General features: G+C 42.7%; 1 protein-coding gene across 11 annotated transcripts in view; it reads left to right on the top strand.

Moving 5' to 3' along the window:
• Nucleotides 1–16,030, top strand: part of AP2B1 (adaptor related protein complex 2 subunit beta 1) — a 112,262-nt gene extending 96,232 nt beyond the window's left edge. For all 11 annotated transcript variants that reach the window (XM_069602817.1, XM_069602824.1, XM_069602818.1 and 8 more), the window contains 4 exons: nucleotides 1,521–1,605; nucleotides 2,523–2,609; nucleotides 10,562–10,716; nucleotides 15,567–16,030. In XM_069602817.1, the coding sequence (XP_069458918.1) occupies nucleotides 1,521–1,605; nucleotides 2,523–2,609; nucleotides 10,562–10,716; nucleotides 15,567–15,641 (402 nt within the window). In that variant the 3' untranslated portion in view covers nucleotides 15,642–16,030. The remainder of the gene's footprint in view (nucleotides 1–1,520; nucleotides 1,606–2,522; nucleotides 2,610–10,561; nucleotides 10,717–15,566) is intronic.
• Nucleotides 16,031–16,507: the final 477 nt, after the last annotated feature.

Here is a 16,507-nt window from a genome sequence, read left to right as displayed (position 1 = left end):
AAGGAAAGTTATGACCAACCTAGATAGCATATTGAAAAGCAAAGACATTACTTTGCCAACAAAGGTCTGTCTAGTCAAGGCTATGGTTTTTCCAGTGGTCATGTATGGATGTGAGAGTTGGACTATGAAGAAGGCTGAATGCCAAAGAATTGATGCTTTTGAACTGTGGTGTTGGAGAAGACTCTTGAGAGTCCCTTGGACTGCAAGGAGATCCAACCAGTCCATTCTGAAGGAGATCAGCCCTGGGATTTCTCTGGAAGGAATGATGCTAAAGCTGAAGCTCCAGTACTTTGGCCACCTCATGCGAAGAGTTGACTCATTGGAAAAGACTCTGATGCTGGGAGGGACTGGGGGCAGGAGGAGAAGGGGACGACAGAGGATGAGATGGCTGGATGGCATCACCAACTCGATGGACGTGAGTTTGAGTGAACTCCAGGAGTTGGTGATGGACAGGGAGGCCCGGCGTGCTGCAATTCACGGGGTCGCAAAGAGTCAGACACGACTGAGTGACTGAACTGAACTGAACTGATTGTAAAACTCACCCAGAGAAATATTTTTTCTGTGGCACCAAGAGCATAGATAGGAAAGTCACAAGTGACAGAAACCAGTGGGAAGCATGGTTTCAAGCAGTTTTTCTCCTGTGTCTCCCCTCATACATATTTGCTTCTTATAATCTGCCCCAGCATAGTCTGTTTCTGAATGGAGACACCAACAATATAGCCCCTAAACACAAGTATTATACATATTGTAGCTTTTTAAAATATATATATAAACAGCTTCCTCTGGACTGAGCAGGCCACAGTAGAGTCACAGCCTGTGCACATCCAGAAGTTTGTGTTGGGAGAAGAAAACTCATTTCTTCATTCACTCAAAGGCTTTTCCTTAGAGTCATCAAATTTACTAGTGTTTGACCCAAACTTTTCTAGCCATATGACTTAGGAAGTAAGAAAGCACTTTAAAACTCATGTCAGAAAAAAAGGTAAGGGCATTATGACACCAGTTATTGTGGAGAGAGAAAAATCAAAAGTGTAGAGTCACATTTGCATTTGAATCCTGGTTTTTCTGTGTGCTTACAATGTGGCCCTGAATGTTACTTAATCTTTGAGTTCCTCATCAGGAATATGAGAGAGGAGTACCAGTTACTACTTTGTTTGAGATAGTTATAATGAGGATATAATGAGTTATAATGAGGATTAGAAATACCTGTTAATACAGGTACTTAGTGATAGCAAGAGCAACTACTAAAATAACTGAGTAGATTATTACAGGCATAGAATTTATGCCTTGAATTCATCCCTCCTGGAGTGAGGCACAGTTGCAGGTTGTCGATGGTGCTCTGACAGTGGAGTAGGTAGGGACATGCTTTCCAGTATATGGGCTGGTGTGTCTTGATTTGGGGTTTTCTGCACTGCCTAAAAGAGGAAGGAAATTGGATGATATATTTCTAGGCAGTAACTGTTCTTTCGCTCCTACCTGCCTTCTTATGATGTCCTAATTTTCCCTTCCTACTTTCCGGGCAGGTGGCTGTGAAAAACAATATTGATGTCTTCTACTTCAGCTGCCTCATCCCACTCAACGTGCTTTTTGTAGAAGATGGCAAAATGGGTAAGTATGTCCTCCTGTCCTGCCAAATATACCTTTGCCCTTCCTCTGAACGTCAGGTAGAGCATATCCCCAGAAGTTCAGTTTATCTTGAGGTTTAAAAAAACGGGGGATGGCTATTCTAAAGCTCTGATAACTGCTAATTCTGTATTCGCCTGAGTCACAGTCGATCTTGCTGTGCTGCTAGTCTTTAAATCACAATGCCCACTGTCTGCATAAGCCAGTCAGCACAGCAGACAGTAAATGGCTTGGTGACAAGTAGACGTGGATTGAAATCTCAGCTTGGCTGTTTGTTAGCTTTGTGACTATAGCGAGATGCTTAATTTTTTTGAGTTTCAGTTTTCACGTTTACAAAGCAGAAATAATTTTTTGTAATGACTTGAGATAATACGTGCAGGTTTTAGCACTTAGCCCTGTCCTAAGTTCTTACTGTCTCAAGATAACGAATTCAGTAATTTATAATAAATCGTTAGTACTCCCCATGTGGTGGTTGATATTTCTCTCTTCCCTTACTTAGGAAACCACCACCAGCTTACATTGATACATATTAAGTTGTATTGGCATTTTATTGGTTTGATTCTTACAATAACTCTTTGGGTAGTATAGCAGGTATAATGTATGATGAGATTAAGGATTGGAAAGGTCACAAGACCTACCTAAAGTCACCTAAATAGGAAAACTGTGGAGCCAAAACAACCCTAGATGTAAAGTCTCTCCCAGTGTGTCTTAGTGCGACTCATGAGGGATTAATTGACCTGGAGTGCAGCACTTCCACATAGCTAAGCCTTGGCTCGTCTCAGACTGCCACTGGCCGTACTGCTGGAGCCAGCACTCCAAAGGAGAAATGGTACAAGGGGTTAGATGCCAGACTGTTGCCAGACTGTGCCCATCCAGCCTTTAACTCTGCTTCCCCCAAACAGAGCGCCAGGTCTTCCTTGCAACATGGAAGGATATTCCCAATGAAAATGAACTTCAGTTTCAGATTAAGGAATGTCATTTAAATGCTGGTGAGTGATAACTCTAAATTCCATTTTCATCTTAGTATATTCAGTTAAATAGTTGAAAATTCTGTCTTCTCTTTACCTCTTTTCTTCACAGCTACCTATTTCTAGTGAGTAAAGAGTATATTTGCAGGCTTCTCATTAAAAGCTTGGGATGTTTTGATGGTAGGCTCTAGATTAGCTACAAGCTGACAGATTTAAGAACTAGAATGGATCCACATGCCCAATTGTCTAGTAGTTGAACATGGGTCAGTCATGTTACTTGAACATTCTAAGCATCAGGTAATTGAGTGGCACTTGAAGATATGTGCTCTCCCAAGAGTTGAAAGGACTGTTTGTCCTCTTACATCAGCCTTCAGTAGTGACTCTGAGATCCTTGTTTGGAATCCTGTGTTTATTATTAAATAAGACTATGTCATAGTTGTTTAAAGCCTAATTGGTGGCCTTTTTCTTTCTTTCCTTGTGTCAGCTGTCATATGACGATATGACCGCCTTAATCACCATTAAAAAGTTATAGCCCCCTTAGTAGTTCGTTTTATTATTACACTCGAACTTCAGTCTGGGAACCGGAGAGGAGAAACAATACCCGCTGGCAGTGCCTCAGGCTTTGTTTCACTGAAACATCCTCAGGCATGGAGGGGAGCCCTAAGCTGTTCAGGGTCTTGCCTTTGTCCCAGTCTCTCCTTGAGGTTAATATAACTTGATGAGTTTGAATGAGAGTGAGCCCTGATGCTGGTCAGTGCCGCCTCCCTTCATTCCCCGTCACTTCCTCCTTCCGGCATGCTGCCCTCCCACTGTGGCTAGAGTGTTGCCCTGGGAGAATGAGGCAGACCGAAGGAAAAACAACTCACTGGCTTCACATTTCAACTTGTTCTTTAAAAATTTTTTGCTAAAAATTTTTTTTGCAGAGAGTGGGTGTGCTCTGTGACACGTCCATCCTCTGTGTTCCAGGCAGATGTTTTTCTTACAGGGCTTCTCCTTAGCCCTTGGAGAGGTGTTTGAGGAAGACAGTCTTCTGTAATGCCCACTGTCATGACAGTTTGTTGATTCTCTCCACGAATACCACATGCCTTCTAGGTTTCTCAGCCTGACTGGTTATGTAGCTATTAAACAAAACCAGATTTTTGCTGAGTTAAAAAAAAATTCATATTTAATTTGAGCTGCTTTTTATGCCATGTTCTAGGTAGGTGACGGTGTTTGCTGTCTCTCCTAGGCTCACTGGTTAGTTACCACAAGCCTCATTTGATGAGTTGGGAAGTTGGACAGTTTTACATTTTTTAACCTCTTTTTCAGGAAACTTCCACTGCAGAACCCACAGTGGCTGATAGCTAGGGTTATAGTCACCCTTGTGTGGTCAGTCCCAAGTCATTTCATATATTACACTCCTGAGAACACTTGTCCCTCAGAAAAGGGTTCTGTGGTCATAAGACTGGGAAGTACAGTCTTAGAAGTTGCCATTGCACATAAGCACACTAGAAGCTGAGGCCTCCTGCACTGAGGAAACCACTGTAACTCAGTATCAACTGAATGTTTTCCCTATGGAATTTAAAATCACAAAATGCTTATTACTAACGTCTTACGGAGAACCAGTGTTCCTTAAACACATATGATCAGGAGAACTCTGGCCTACAGACAGCAGAGAAAGGCCAGAGTCCTGGGAAAACAGATTTGGTCTCAGAGATCTGGTGTGAGGGGACATGATTTTTCAAAAAGAAAATGAAAGTTAGGATGATTGAGGGTTTTAGTCTGGCTTGTCAGGTTAATAAAGAAAATCCCCCTGCTTCCAGATGGGGGCTCCGAACCTTGGTGTACATTTGTGATCTTGCCAAAGAAAAGGTATCTGGCCTTTCTCCCAGTGGAGCTATGTCTTCTGATGTAAACAGAAACAGTTTCCCAGAACAAGTTCAGTTTTGAACAATTCAGCCGTGGCCTCACGCCAGTTCCTCCCTGCCTTGGGTGCTCCAAATACCAGTGAATCAGTTCTCCAGTGGCACCCTGCTCTGTGGTGGTGCAGCACATGGAGCCCAGGGAAAATTCCCAGCCACGTCCTCTTCTCCGGGAGCCTGAGGCCATCCATCATTTGCCACTGAATCACTGCTGATCTCTTACAAGACCATTTCTGCAGCTAATCCTTTCTAGCTTTTCCTCTGCCTCCACCCCGAGGTCTGGAGTACCTACCCCGACCTTTTCTTTTCCTTCCAGTCTGAGGGCTCAATTAACAGGAACGTTTTCAGGTTTAGTGCCTTCTGATTCAACACCCTGGGTTGAGAGCTAAAAATACCTTCTTTCCAGCTGATCTGTCCTAATCACAATAGCACCAACCCTTTAAATAGCTTTTCTGTGCCAGAGTAGACGTTTGACAGATGGCGCTAACACTCTGAAGGCTACAGGAAGTCTCAGGCTTAAAGTACTGACCAGCCTAGCATTGAGCTTTACTTCTGCTCTTGCATTTCTTCTAGAGAAGAAAGAAGAAAAGAAACCCTCTTACTAAGCCTCAATAATTTATCAGTTCTTAATAGAAAGGTGTATATGATAGTGTGCTTATGCTGTGTCACTAGTGGTGTGAATACTGGAAAATACTGGTTCAGAAAAGGCACCAAATTGTATGGGTCTCCTTGCTTCCTGGCACTGGTCATATCTGGGAGCACTATATTAAGTACATAAGAAATAGCTGCATCTCCAGCCATATCCAGAAAAGAATCTTTCGGGCAAGTGGTTTACAAACCTATTTTTCAAATTAAGTGCTTGTTTTGCTTTGAAAAACTCAGAGACATGTTACATCTGTATTTTCTAGTTAGGCTTTCTAATAAGGGACAGATATTTCTTCAGGCACAGGGACTAGGTGAGGGTGAGTTCTGTTTCTTTGTTTGGTCATGGTTCTCCCCATTTCCTAAATACGAGTGCATTGCTAGTCAGCACTTAAATACAGTTTGGTTGTTCAAATGGTTTTTTTTAAAGGTGTTCTTTTTAGCAGGTACAGTGGTTTGCAGCTTGCTAATGACTGTGTCCCACAGCGGGGTCCCATGTGCAGGTTCCCCCTTCCCGCTCTCCAAGTACCTTCTGCACTCTTACGCCTGCTGGAAGAGGTGCGAGCTTAGCTAAAGTAGGAAGATGAAGGAGGGAAGACCACATTCCCATCTTCTAAGATTTTAGGCCTCAGACCCAAAGCCAGATTTGAGGTAGGAGACAAATGAACCCAGAGAAATATCTTAATGCATGTGTAACCGTATTTGACTGTCTTTTAATAAAAACTCTTGTCCTGTAGGACAGATCTCAGTGTCTTAACATTACATTCTCATTCTCCAAGTCTCACAGCTATAAGATTCCATCGTATTTCCCCAGGAGTTCAGATATGTTTAAAAAACAAACATACACAAAGAACTGTGACATTTTGTCAAGAAGTCTGTCCCAGTCTGGCGGGGAAGCTTCTTTACGTTGGCTCCCATTGCCATTGTTTCTGTTTTGTTTTTTTCTGATTTGGCTGTGCAGCATCTTCATTGCTGTGTGTAGGCTTCTCTGGTTGTGGCAAGCAGGAGATACTCCTCATGGCATTGCATGGCCCGTTCTTGCGATGGCTTCTCTTGTGGAGCACAGACTCTGGGGTGTGCATGGGCTTCAGTAGTTGCTGCACATGGGCTCCGTAGTTGTGGCTCACAGGTTCGAGAGCGTGGTCTCGGTAGTTGTGGCGCACAGGCTCAGTTACTTTGCAGCATGTGGAATCCTTCCAGAGCAGGGATCGAACCCGTGTTCCCTGCATTGGCAAGCAGATTCTTATCCACTCTGCCACCAGGGAAGTCCCATTGCCATTCTTAATGAGTTCACTTAACAGAGTCTGGTTATCCTACCACCTTCAAGCTCTCCAGCTCAAACCTACAATCGAAGGTTTATAAAAATTGACTCACAGAGACTTCGCTGGCCATCCAGTGGTCAAGACTGCACACTTCCAGTGCAGGGGTGTGGGTTCAATCCCTGGTCAGGGAACTAAGATCTCACAGGCTATGTGATGCAGCCAGAAAAATTGACTCACACGTAGTTAAGTTATAGAACCCTCTTCCCTCCATGCAGTATTCTGATAGAAATCACGCTAACAGCCATTCAGTAGGAGTAGAGCCAGGTTCCTAACCAGAATGCTTCCAAACACATTAAAGTTACATCCATTCAACTTGCTTACTCCGTCTGGCTGTTGGCCATGTTTTTTAATTCTGGAGTGGGTGAGTGTGTATGTGTGTTTGGGTGCTTCCATTTCTTAGCCTGTCATCTCTTTTTTAGCCTATCACTACTTACTTAGCCTGTCACCTCTTACTTAAAACCATGACATATCTGTAGGCATCTGGGCCTTGCTCTATATATTGTCTAGAACATGTGCCTGTGCAGCACTGTAGAACTTCAACAAAAGATCCTGTCGTGTGTATTTTCTGTTTCCTTGGAAATGGGCAAGAGCCTTGAAACTTGGGAATGGCTTTTACAACTTAAAGCAATCCTCCTCGTGTTAAAGACAGTCCTGTCAAAAGATGTAAGCCAAACTCCAGCTGGTGATGTTGCCTAGCAACTCAGTCTGAGCTGCAAGAGCCTTTCATTGTGGGAACCAAGGTGACAGCCAGAACTGCCTGACCCCCAGAAGGTGATGAAAAAGTATATTGAGGCTCCCTCCTCCTTCAGTCTTGTGCATAACGACGTTGAGATAAACGTTTTGGCTTCTCAAAGAGAACCCATTCTTGAGTTATAACTACTCTGCTTGGTGTTAGTGGAAACTGGAAATAAAAGGAGGGAAACTAAGGCATAACTAAGCATGATGCAGTTGTTTAATGGATGGGCTTTAGTACCTCCTGCCCTGAGTGCTTGCTGGGTTGAATGTGGAAGAGAGACATCAGGGCAAGAATTACCTCCAAAATTAGACCACATCTAAATAGATGTTTTTTACACTCACAAACATAGAAAGCAAAATTATGGTTATCAAAGGGGAAAAGGGAAGGAGGAGAGATAAATTAGGAATATGGGATTAACAGATACATCAGTTCAGTTCAGTTCAGTCACTCAGTCGTGTCCGACTCTTTGCGACCCCATGGACTGCGGCACTCCAGGCTTCCCTGTCCATCACCAACTGCCAGAGCTTGCTCAAACTCATGTCCATTGAGTCAGTGATGCCATCCAACTGTCTCATCCTCTGTCGTCCCCTTTTCCTCCCACCTTTAATCTTTCCCAGCATCAGGGTCTTTACAAATGAGTCAACTCAGGTGGCCACAGTATTAGAGTTTCAGCTTCAGCTCTTCCAGTGAATATTCAGGACTGATCTCCTTTAGGATGGACTGTTTGGATCTTCTTGCAGTCCAAGGGACTCTCAAGAGTCTTCTCTAACACCACAGTTCAAAAGCATGAATTCTTTGGTGCTCAGCTTTCTTTATAGTCCAACTGTCACATCCATACATGTGATACATACTACTATATATAAAACAGATAAAAAGGATTTAATGTATAGCACAGGGAACTATATTCAATATCTTACAATAACCTATCATGGAAAAGAATAAAAAGTATACACACACACACACACATATATATATATGTTTATAAGTATCTGAATCATTTTGCTGAACATCTGAAACACAGTTTTGTAAATCAACTGCACTTCAAATAACAAACAGATGTGAGGTTTTCCTGGCAGACTTTTTTTTTTTTGGCAGCCTAACAGCTTATGGGATTTCAGTTTCCTGACCAGGGATTGAACCTGGGCCACAGCAGTGAAAGCTCCAAATCCTAACCACTAGACCGCCAAAGAACTCCCCAGAGAAAGTTGGCTTTGTTTGTTTGTTTTAATTGAAGTGTAGTTGATTTAAATACTGTATTAGTTTCTGCTACACAACAAAGTGATTCAGTTGTGTGTGTATATATGTGCGCACACACACGTTTTTGCATTTTTTCCACCATGGTTTATCACAGGATACTGAGTATAGCTCGCTGTACTCTCCAGTAGGTCCTTGTTGTCTACCCATTCTGTCTACCCATCCGCTAACCCAAACCTCCCACTCCATTCCTCCCCCTACGTACCTCGCCCATGGCAACCACAGGTCTGTTCTGTGTGTCTGTGAATCTGTTTCTGTTTCATAGGTAAGTCATTTGTGTCATACGTTAGACTCCACACATATGTCACTTAGGATATAATACAGTATTTATCTTCCTGACTGCCGTCACTTCGCATGGTCATCTTTAGTTCCCTCTGTGTTGTAGCAGGTAGCGTTGTTCTGCTCTTGTTTGCGGCTGAGTAGTCATTCCATTGTATATATGTACCACATCTTTGTCCATTCATCTATAGATGGACATTTAGGTTGTTTGCTGATCTCGGCTATTGTGGATAGCACTGCTGTGGACATAGGAATGCATGTGTCTTTTTAAATTATAATTGTGTCTGGATATTTGTCCAGAAGTAAGATTGCTGGATCATATGGTAATTATATTTTTAGTTTTTTGAGGAACCTCCATATTGTTTTCCATAGTAGCTACACCAATTTACATTCCCAACAGCGTAGGAGAGTTTTCTTTTCTCCACATCCTCTCCAGCATTTGTTATTTGTAGACTTTTAAATAATGGCTGTTCTGACTAGTGTGAGGTGGTGCCTCATTCTAGTTTTGATTTGCATTGATCTGTTATCACTGTCTGTCAGTGAGGTTGAGCATCTTTTCATGTGTCTGTTGGCCGTTTGTATTTCTTTGGGGAAATGTCTAAAATGTTTTAACGCCCATGGTATTATGCACATATTGGCATCCCCAACACCTGAGTCAGAGGCTTATTCACAAGTATTGATGGCAGGCACTCATTGTGTCCCAGATACTGTGAGAAGCACAGTGACGAAAAACTCTAGGATCCCTGTGCTCGGAGGGTTTACTGTCTAGGAGAATAGAAAGACCATCCATCACAGCAGTCTTCTCCCATAGAGTATGACTGGTTTTTATTTGGAGAGAATTTAGTTCCTGAGTAATTTAATTCTTACTAGAAACAAATGTAATAAACTATCAACAAAGAAATGGTGTTTATCATCTCTGTTCTTAAAGTTTCTCTTTCTCTGGTGCTGCAGCATCTCATGTTAGCAGTCAGAGAACAAGGAGAGAGAAATGACCTTTAATTCTAGAATGTCATGTCTCTGGTGCTGTATGTAGTCACAAGGAAGACCCCAAACACCAACCTGTTCTTCTTCTGTGTTGATGACTACAAAGGCCTCCATTCTAACCAGAAATGGCAGTCGAGGTTACAGGCCTTGGAATAATCATCTTTGCACAACTTCAGTCTTTCTCAAAAACTTTTGTTCAGGGACTTTGTTTCGTTACTAATTTGGGGTATGATAGTCTCCAGAAGCTTAAGAAATCATTTGCCTGTTTTAAAAAACAAAAACACTTAAACGTCAAGGTTAACAAATTTGATTTGCAGGATTTCTGCAACTGGCACTTTTCTGATCCTGGCACGTGAGGCCAGAGTGGCTCGTGGTGGAGTAGTAGTGACTTGGGAAGTGTTGTAGATTCAGTTGTCAGTCTTTGTGTCCCTGTGGATCTGGGACCAGTGTTCCAGAAGTGAACCCCAACATGGCAGTCGGACATTCACCCATTTCTGTCTCTGTCCACTTCAGTGCGTTTTTACCTGTCTAGCTCCTAGTAATAGTTTAAGGGTACCAATGGCTTAGACCCCCCATAAGCTCCACAGGTAGTTCTCACACACTGGTGCCTAGTCGCGCCTTATTCCGTTTTCTGGCCTGGAACGTGGTGCACAGGCACGTGGAGAGCTTCCTCACACTTGGCTCTGGTGGGGAAAGGGCTTTCTGAAATGTGCACCTGTGCACGTGACGGTGCGTATCAGGGCCTAAGCGTATCAGGGCCTAAGCGTATCAGGGCCTAATTGAGGGCACGTGGCTCATGGCATCCTCGTTGGGTATTTTAACTGAAAGTGTTGCATTTTGAATCTGTGTTTCTAGACACTGTTTCCAGCAAGCTGCAAAACAACAATGTTTATACTATTGCCAAGAGGAATGTGGAAGGGCAGGACATGCTGTACCAATCCCTGAAGCTCACTAACGGCATTTGGATTTTGGCCGAGCTACGTATCCAACCAGGAAACCCCAATTACACGGTAAGGCCTTTTTCAGAATGGGTGAGATGGGTTCATGGGGCGAGGTAAGAGCCCTTTCTTTTTTTTTCTTAGCATTTTTTAATTGGCCAGGAAAGACCTGGTGGAGTTGCTGCACTCCCCAGATATCCAAAACAAGCAGTCAGAAAAGACCCCAGTTGCATTCTTAGAAGACCTTGTTCTGCCCCCACTCACCAGGAAGGGGCCTCTGGCCACTGGAGTACCTTAGACTCCTCCAGGTATATACAGAGCTGCTCACAGAGCCTACAGCCTCATCAGTGTTGGTTAATGCTCATCTAGCGTATCTGTGCATGTGGTACTGTGGCAGGCCGCTAAGAGGATTGTTTCCATAGCTCATTTCAAGCTCCTTCCTGCTTTTGGACATAAGGATGTCAAAATCCCTGTACATATGAGCCTCTTTAGTGATACTGTATGTCCTAAATGCTTGTTGAAAAATAAAGGCAAAATGGGACACACCATTTATAGCCTGAAAGGGAACTTTAGAAAACTTCTTCAGTGCCACGCTGGACTAAAATTGAAATCCTGGCCTTATTTTTAGAGGAGGAGCCAGTTGCTTTGTTAATCTGCACAGCCCTAATACCCTAGGCACTGGCCATTTGTTTACTATTGTAAAATACTGTCTCCCAGTAAGATGCTGCTTGTCATCTGCATTTTGTAAAGTATAAGAAAACCCTTGGGACAGGGGAAATATCATACTCTTCTGTTATGTTCAAGGCTTTTGTACACTGTTTTGAAAGAGGGGAAAGGAAAGTGATGAGAAAAGTAAGGTTCAATAATTGAATAACTGATAAAGCTTTATATTCAGTAGATTAAGTGAGCTCTTCGGCCATTTAGCCGAGAAGTCTGTGACTCCATTCCTTAGTTTTAAGGCAAGCGTGTGTTCATTAGCATACATCAAGGAAGTAGTACCACCCTATACTGAAAATTCTTGGTTTCCCCTTGAAGTAAGCTGGACAAGTGTGTGTGTGTGAGTGATACTACGTCCCATCTAACTAGATTGTTTTGCCCAAGCATTTGTGAGCTGAGAAACTTCAGGCTTCTCCCATAATCTGTACACTCCTCCCACCCACCTCCTCCGCCACCAGTCCTTTGTCTTTTTTGGTAGGAAACTTGTCCTGTCATTTTCCTCGAGTTCCCCAAGAAAGGGAAAGCCCTGTCTGGTCTTCTGGAGGGACAGGTTTTTACTGTAAAATCAGGTCTTGTAAAATAACTCCATTTACTTCCCTAGAAATTTTCTCAAAGTATGTGTATTTGTGTGTATGTTTTTTTGTTTTTTATCATTCATTATTTAATTGCAGTATTCCATCTCAGGTAGATTAGAGTAGCATGATTACCCCTAGATTGCAGATAAGGAAACCAAGGTTCAGAATAATTAATAACTTATTCAGGATCACAGAAGTTGTTGGTAGGTAAGTTGTGCTAAGAATTCAGATATCTGAACACTTGCCAACTGTCGTCTTTGTGTTCATTAAGGATAGTGAGAATTTTGACAAAGACCTTTTAGTAGTCGCATAGTTGATTTAAAATGTTTAAAACCTTTTTATTTGGAACTAATTTAAGACTCACATAAAGTTTTAAAAACCTTTTTATTTGGAACTAATTTAAGACTCACATAAAGTTTTAAAAGTCTTTAAAAAAGACTCACATAGAGTTCCCATATATCTTGCACTGAATTTTCCTCATTGAGAACATCTTACACCCATAGTACAGTTCACCAGTTTTTACATGATTATTTTTAGTTTATTTGGTTAAGGAGTGTACAGTACTGTGAAATCTTATCACATTTGTGATAATCACCACCATGATCAGGAACAGAACTGTTCTGTCCCCGTGAAAAAACTCCTCCTTGCTGTCTCTTTATAGTTAGACTCACCCCATGCCTAACCCATGGGAGTCACTGATACGTTTGTTTCCCATTACTATAATTTTGTCATTTTGAGAGGGTTGTTAAATTCAGTTCCTATCCTTTTCAGACTTTTTTTCCCACTTAGTATAATACCCTTGACATCTGTCTTAAGTCACTGCATATATTAATAATTTGGTGTTTGGGTTTTTTTTTTTTTTGATGACCAAGTAGTAGTACCGCTGCTGCTGCTACTGCTAAGTCACTTCAGTCATGTCCAACTCTGCGACCCCATAGATGGCAGCCCACCAGGCCCCCCTGTCCCTGGGATTCTCCAGGCAAGAACACTGGAGTGGGTTGCCATTTCCTTCTCCAATGCATGAAAGTGAAAAGTGAAAGTGAAGTCATGTCTGACTCTTAGCGACCCCATGGACTGAAGCCTCCCAGGCTCCCCCATCCATGGGAGTTTCCATGCAAGAGTACTGGAGTGGGGTGCCATCACCTTCTCCAGAGTAGTAGTACACTACATGATAAATCACTTCCTTCATCCCCTTACTGTATGTCATTAAGAAGGTTTGTTTGTCCCAGGGGGAAGAGCCCTCATAATCTCCAAGTAGCTTTGTCTCACCTGGAAAGAGAACTTGTCCCAGGTGAAGAAGTATGTGTTCCAGCCATAAACCTGGAGTAGATGTTTAAGCCCTTGGCTTATTGCCTAGGCAGGGGAGGTGAGTCTAGGTGGGTGGCACTCCTCAGAGGCTGCTGGTAAAGATGTGGCGCATAAGCAGGTCAGTGCTTCGAAAGCTAAAATCCTGGCAAGACCGAGATCTCTTCCCATGTGAAATGAGACCAGAGTCCTAAAACAGATTTTTTTTTTCCCTAAATCAGATTTTTTTAGCTGCTTTTTTAATGTACATTTTCTTCTTGCTTTCTTTAGGAATTAGCCAAAAAAAAAATTTTTTTTTAATGTGTTCCAGCTTTTTTTTTTTTTTAATATATTCCAGCTTGTCTTAACTGTGTTTGTTGGAAAGCAAGGAACGGATTTAACCCTAAACTAAACCTATTGTTAAAGGCTGGGGTATCTGGGGGAGGGAGGTGATAGAATAGTCCAGAGAAAGAGATTCTTCCTTCTCTTCTTACCCTCCCTCCCCTCCCTCTCCTCCCCTCTCCAAAGAGCAGCTCAAACTTTCTGTGTCTAGACTCCTGCCAGTGCCCACCTTGGGCTTTTATTGAGGAAGACAACATTCTCTTATCACTAGTGAACCAGAAGTGGATCTCCAACTGGTTGGAAGTTCCAGTACTGCTACAAAGATATGAAAAATACAGATCTGTATTTGAGGGAGGAGGAACTACCCCCTCTTTGGTCTGGGAGTTAACTCCCTTAGCTGTTCTTACTCTCTATAGCTTCCTCTCCTCCTCCTCTTCTGAACCCACATACTTTCCCATGAGAGCTGTCTACAACACTGACAGTGGAGAGGCTGGAGGAGGGGCAGGAAGGCAGGGAAGGGCCTAGAGCTGCAACTCTGACCAAAGTAGGGGGATGTTTTCTATTCATATTTGTATTCTAAAATTAGTCATACATTTTGTTTTACGTGTATCAGAACTGTCTTCCTGATGTATGTCGAGCAGCAGCTCTGGAAATGCCTTAGAGAATGCATATTAAAGCTGTAAATTTTAAATAGAGCCTCTTGTGATGTTCTTTTTGTTTGGCTTGGTTTTGCATTTTTAAAATCTCACTCAGTTCGGAGGATGTGAGTTTTCTTAAGAAGTTTGGGGTTGACCAGTCATCTTCCTGACATTTTGCCAAAAATATTCTGACCTCTTTGAACTTGGTTAAATTGTTTAGTCTCTAATAAGACAGTAAAGAGGTAAGGTAATGTAAAATCTTATGGTGGTATATCATTAAAGACAACTTTTGTTCATCTGCTTTAATAAATGAGCGATAATGTCAGTAATACAAAAAACAGGGATTAAATTTTTTGGTTCTTAATGCAATTTATATGCTTCTTTTGTTAACATTATTGTGAATCTGGTGAATTTGCCTAATCTGGTACAATTCAGGAGTCCGAATCTAGGTTTAAATTTTGCGCTTGTTGACCCACAAAGTGAAAATCTCAGTGTTTAGCATTGAAATCTTTTTAATATTTTAATTTGGTAATTGTTAGACTAGACAGAGGTGGTAATAGAGGCAGAAGCTGAAAGAGAACACTGTTGGCATAAATGGTACACACTCGGTAAATGTCTCTTTAGTGTTAGTTAGTGTTAGTCGCTCAGTCGTGCTTGACTCTTTGCGACCCCATGGACTGCAGCCCACCAGACTCCTCTGTCCATGGGATTTTCCAGGCAAAGGATACTGGAGTGGGTTGTCCATTTCCTTCTCCAGGGGAGCTTCCCAACCCAGGGATCGAACCCAGGTCTCCTGCACTGCAGGCAGATTCTGTACCATCTGAGCTACGAGGGAAGCCCGTGGTGGTTCTTAACTTCATTCCCTAGCAGTGTATGCTCTCTTCTATATAATACAGGGAAGACTAGTTCCTTGGAGCTGCCTAGCTCCTGCTTTTATTTTACTTAGTTATCCATCCTCCTGAGTTGGGACTGAGATAACCGTCCTTGTGAAGACAGAAACTGGAACAGAGAGATGAAATGACCACCAAGTTAAGGGTTTTAGCCCTTCCTTTTCACTTGGTTATAGTGACTCCTAGCAAAGCAGGAAAGCATCTGTCCCCTGCAGTGTTTCCTGTGAATTATTTCCTAACTTTGCAGACCCACGTAGAATGTGGGTGGAAACAGACAGCTTGACATTGATTAAATTGAAATTCTAAAGCCCACAGAACCTCCTATCAGCAGGGTCTCTTTCTTTGGCTGCTCAACGATAGAAACTCTTCTCCCCTTGTATCAGAAAGATCTTCCCTTGAACTGAGTACTTGGATACCTTTTGAGCGAATGCCAGCCTCCGTGCTAATAATCTTCCTTCTCCTTTTCCTCCGCACAGCTGTCGCTGAAGTGTAGAGCTCCCGAGGTCTCCCAGTACATCTATCAGGTCTACGACAGCATTTTGAAAAACTAATAGACTGGTCCGGTGCCCTCCCGCCACCCTGTGATCGGTGCAGGCCAAGAACTCTTTAACTGGAAGAAATTGTTATTGCCATGTAGAATCTGAACCTGAACACACTGAGGCTACCCGCCAGGGTAGTGACCAGTCTAACCTGTGCTAATGTTAGGGCACCGCCTGTTGGATAGCTTAGCTTCCTGTGACCGTCTGTAACCGCTGCTTCAGTCGCTTCCCACCTCGTGCCACCCGCTGCTCTCTGTCCTTACTTGTGGGCTTCTCCGTGCTGTCCTTACAGTGGCTGCAGTTTCGAGTGTAGTTTGATATTTTGTAATCGAGACCTCGTTTCAAAAGCAGAAAAAGACAAAAAAATATTAAAGCAAGGAAAAGTGTCACTGAAACGTAAACTGCACTTTATTGTTTTATATTTTTGTACATAGGAGAAATTGAGGGAATAGTGTGTAACTGAGAGAAGTGTTAAGACAACCGCACAGTCCTGGAGGGAAGAGACACAGTTTGTTGCCACCCCGTGGCAGCCTTGTTCCTGATCACTTTCTTTTCTCTCCAAACTCCTTTTCCTATGATTCCTCCTGCCCTGTATTTTCATCTCCTTTGATGCGCTGCAGCTAGGAATGGTGGTCTTCCTTGAATGGTGCTAGAGGGCGTAGGAAATGGGGCCTTGAGGCACCCAGGCTGAGAAGAACTTACACAGTCCTTTCCCCAGGTCGAATCCGAGGATGACACTGATGAAAAAATTTCAGGAATCAAACCCCACCCCACCCCAGTCTCCCACTCTGGGTTTAATTTAATCTCAGGTCCAACTCAACATCTAAAATGTTGGTTTCAGAGCTGCAGCAGATTTACTTGAAATAATAACTCATCCA

The sequence above is a fragment of the Ovis canadensis genome, chromosome 11 (genome assembly GCF_042477335.2).
Source record: "Ovis canadensis isolate MfBH-ARS-UI-01 breed Bighorn chromosome 11, ARS-UI_OviCan_v2, whole genome shotgun sequence".
In the NCBI taxonomy this organism is placed as follows: domain Eukaryota; kingdom Metazoa; phylum Chordata; class Mammalia; order Artiodactyla; family Bovidae; genus Ovis; species Ovis canadensis.
This window is presented reverse-complemented; position numbering and strand designations above follow the sequence as displayed.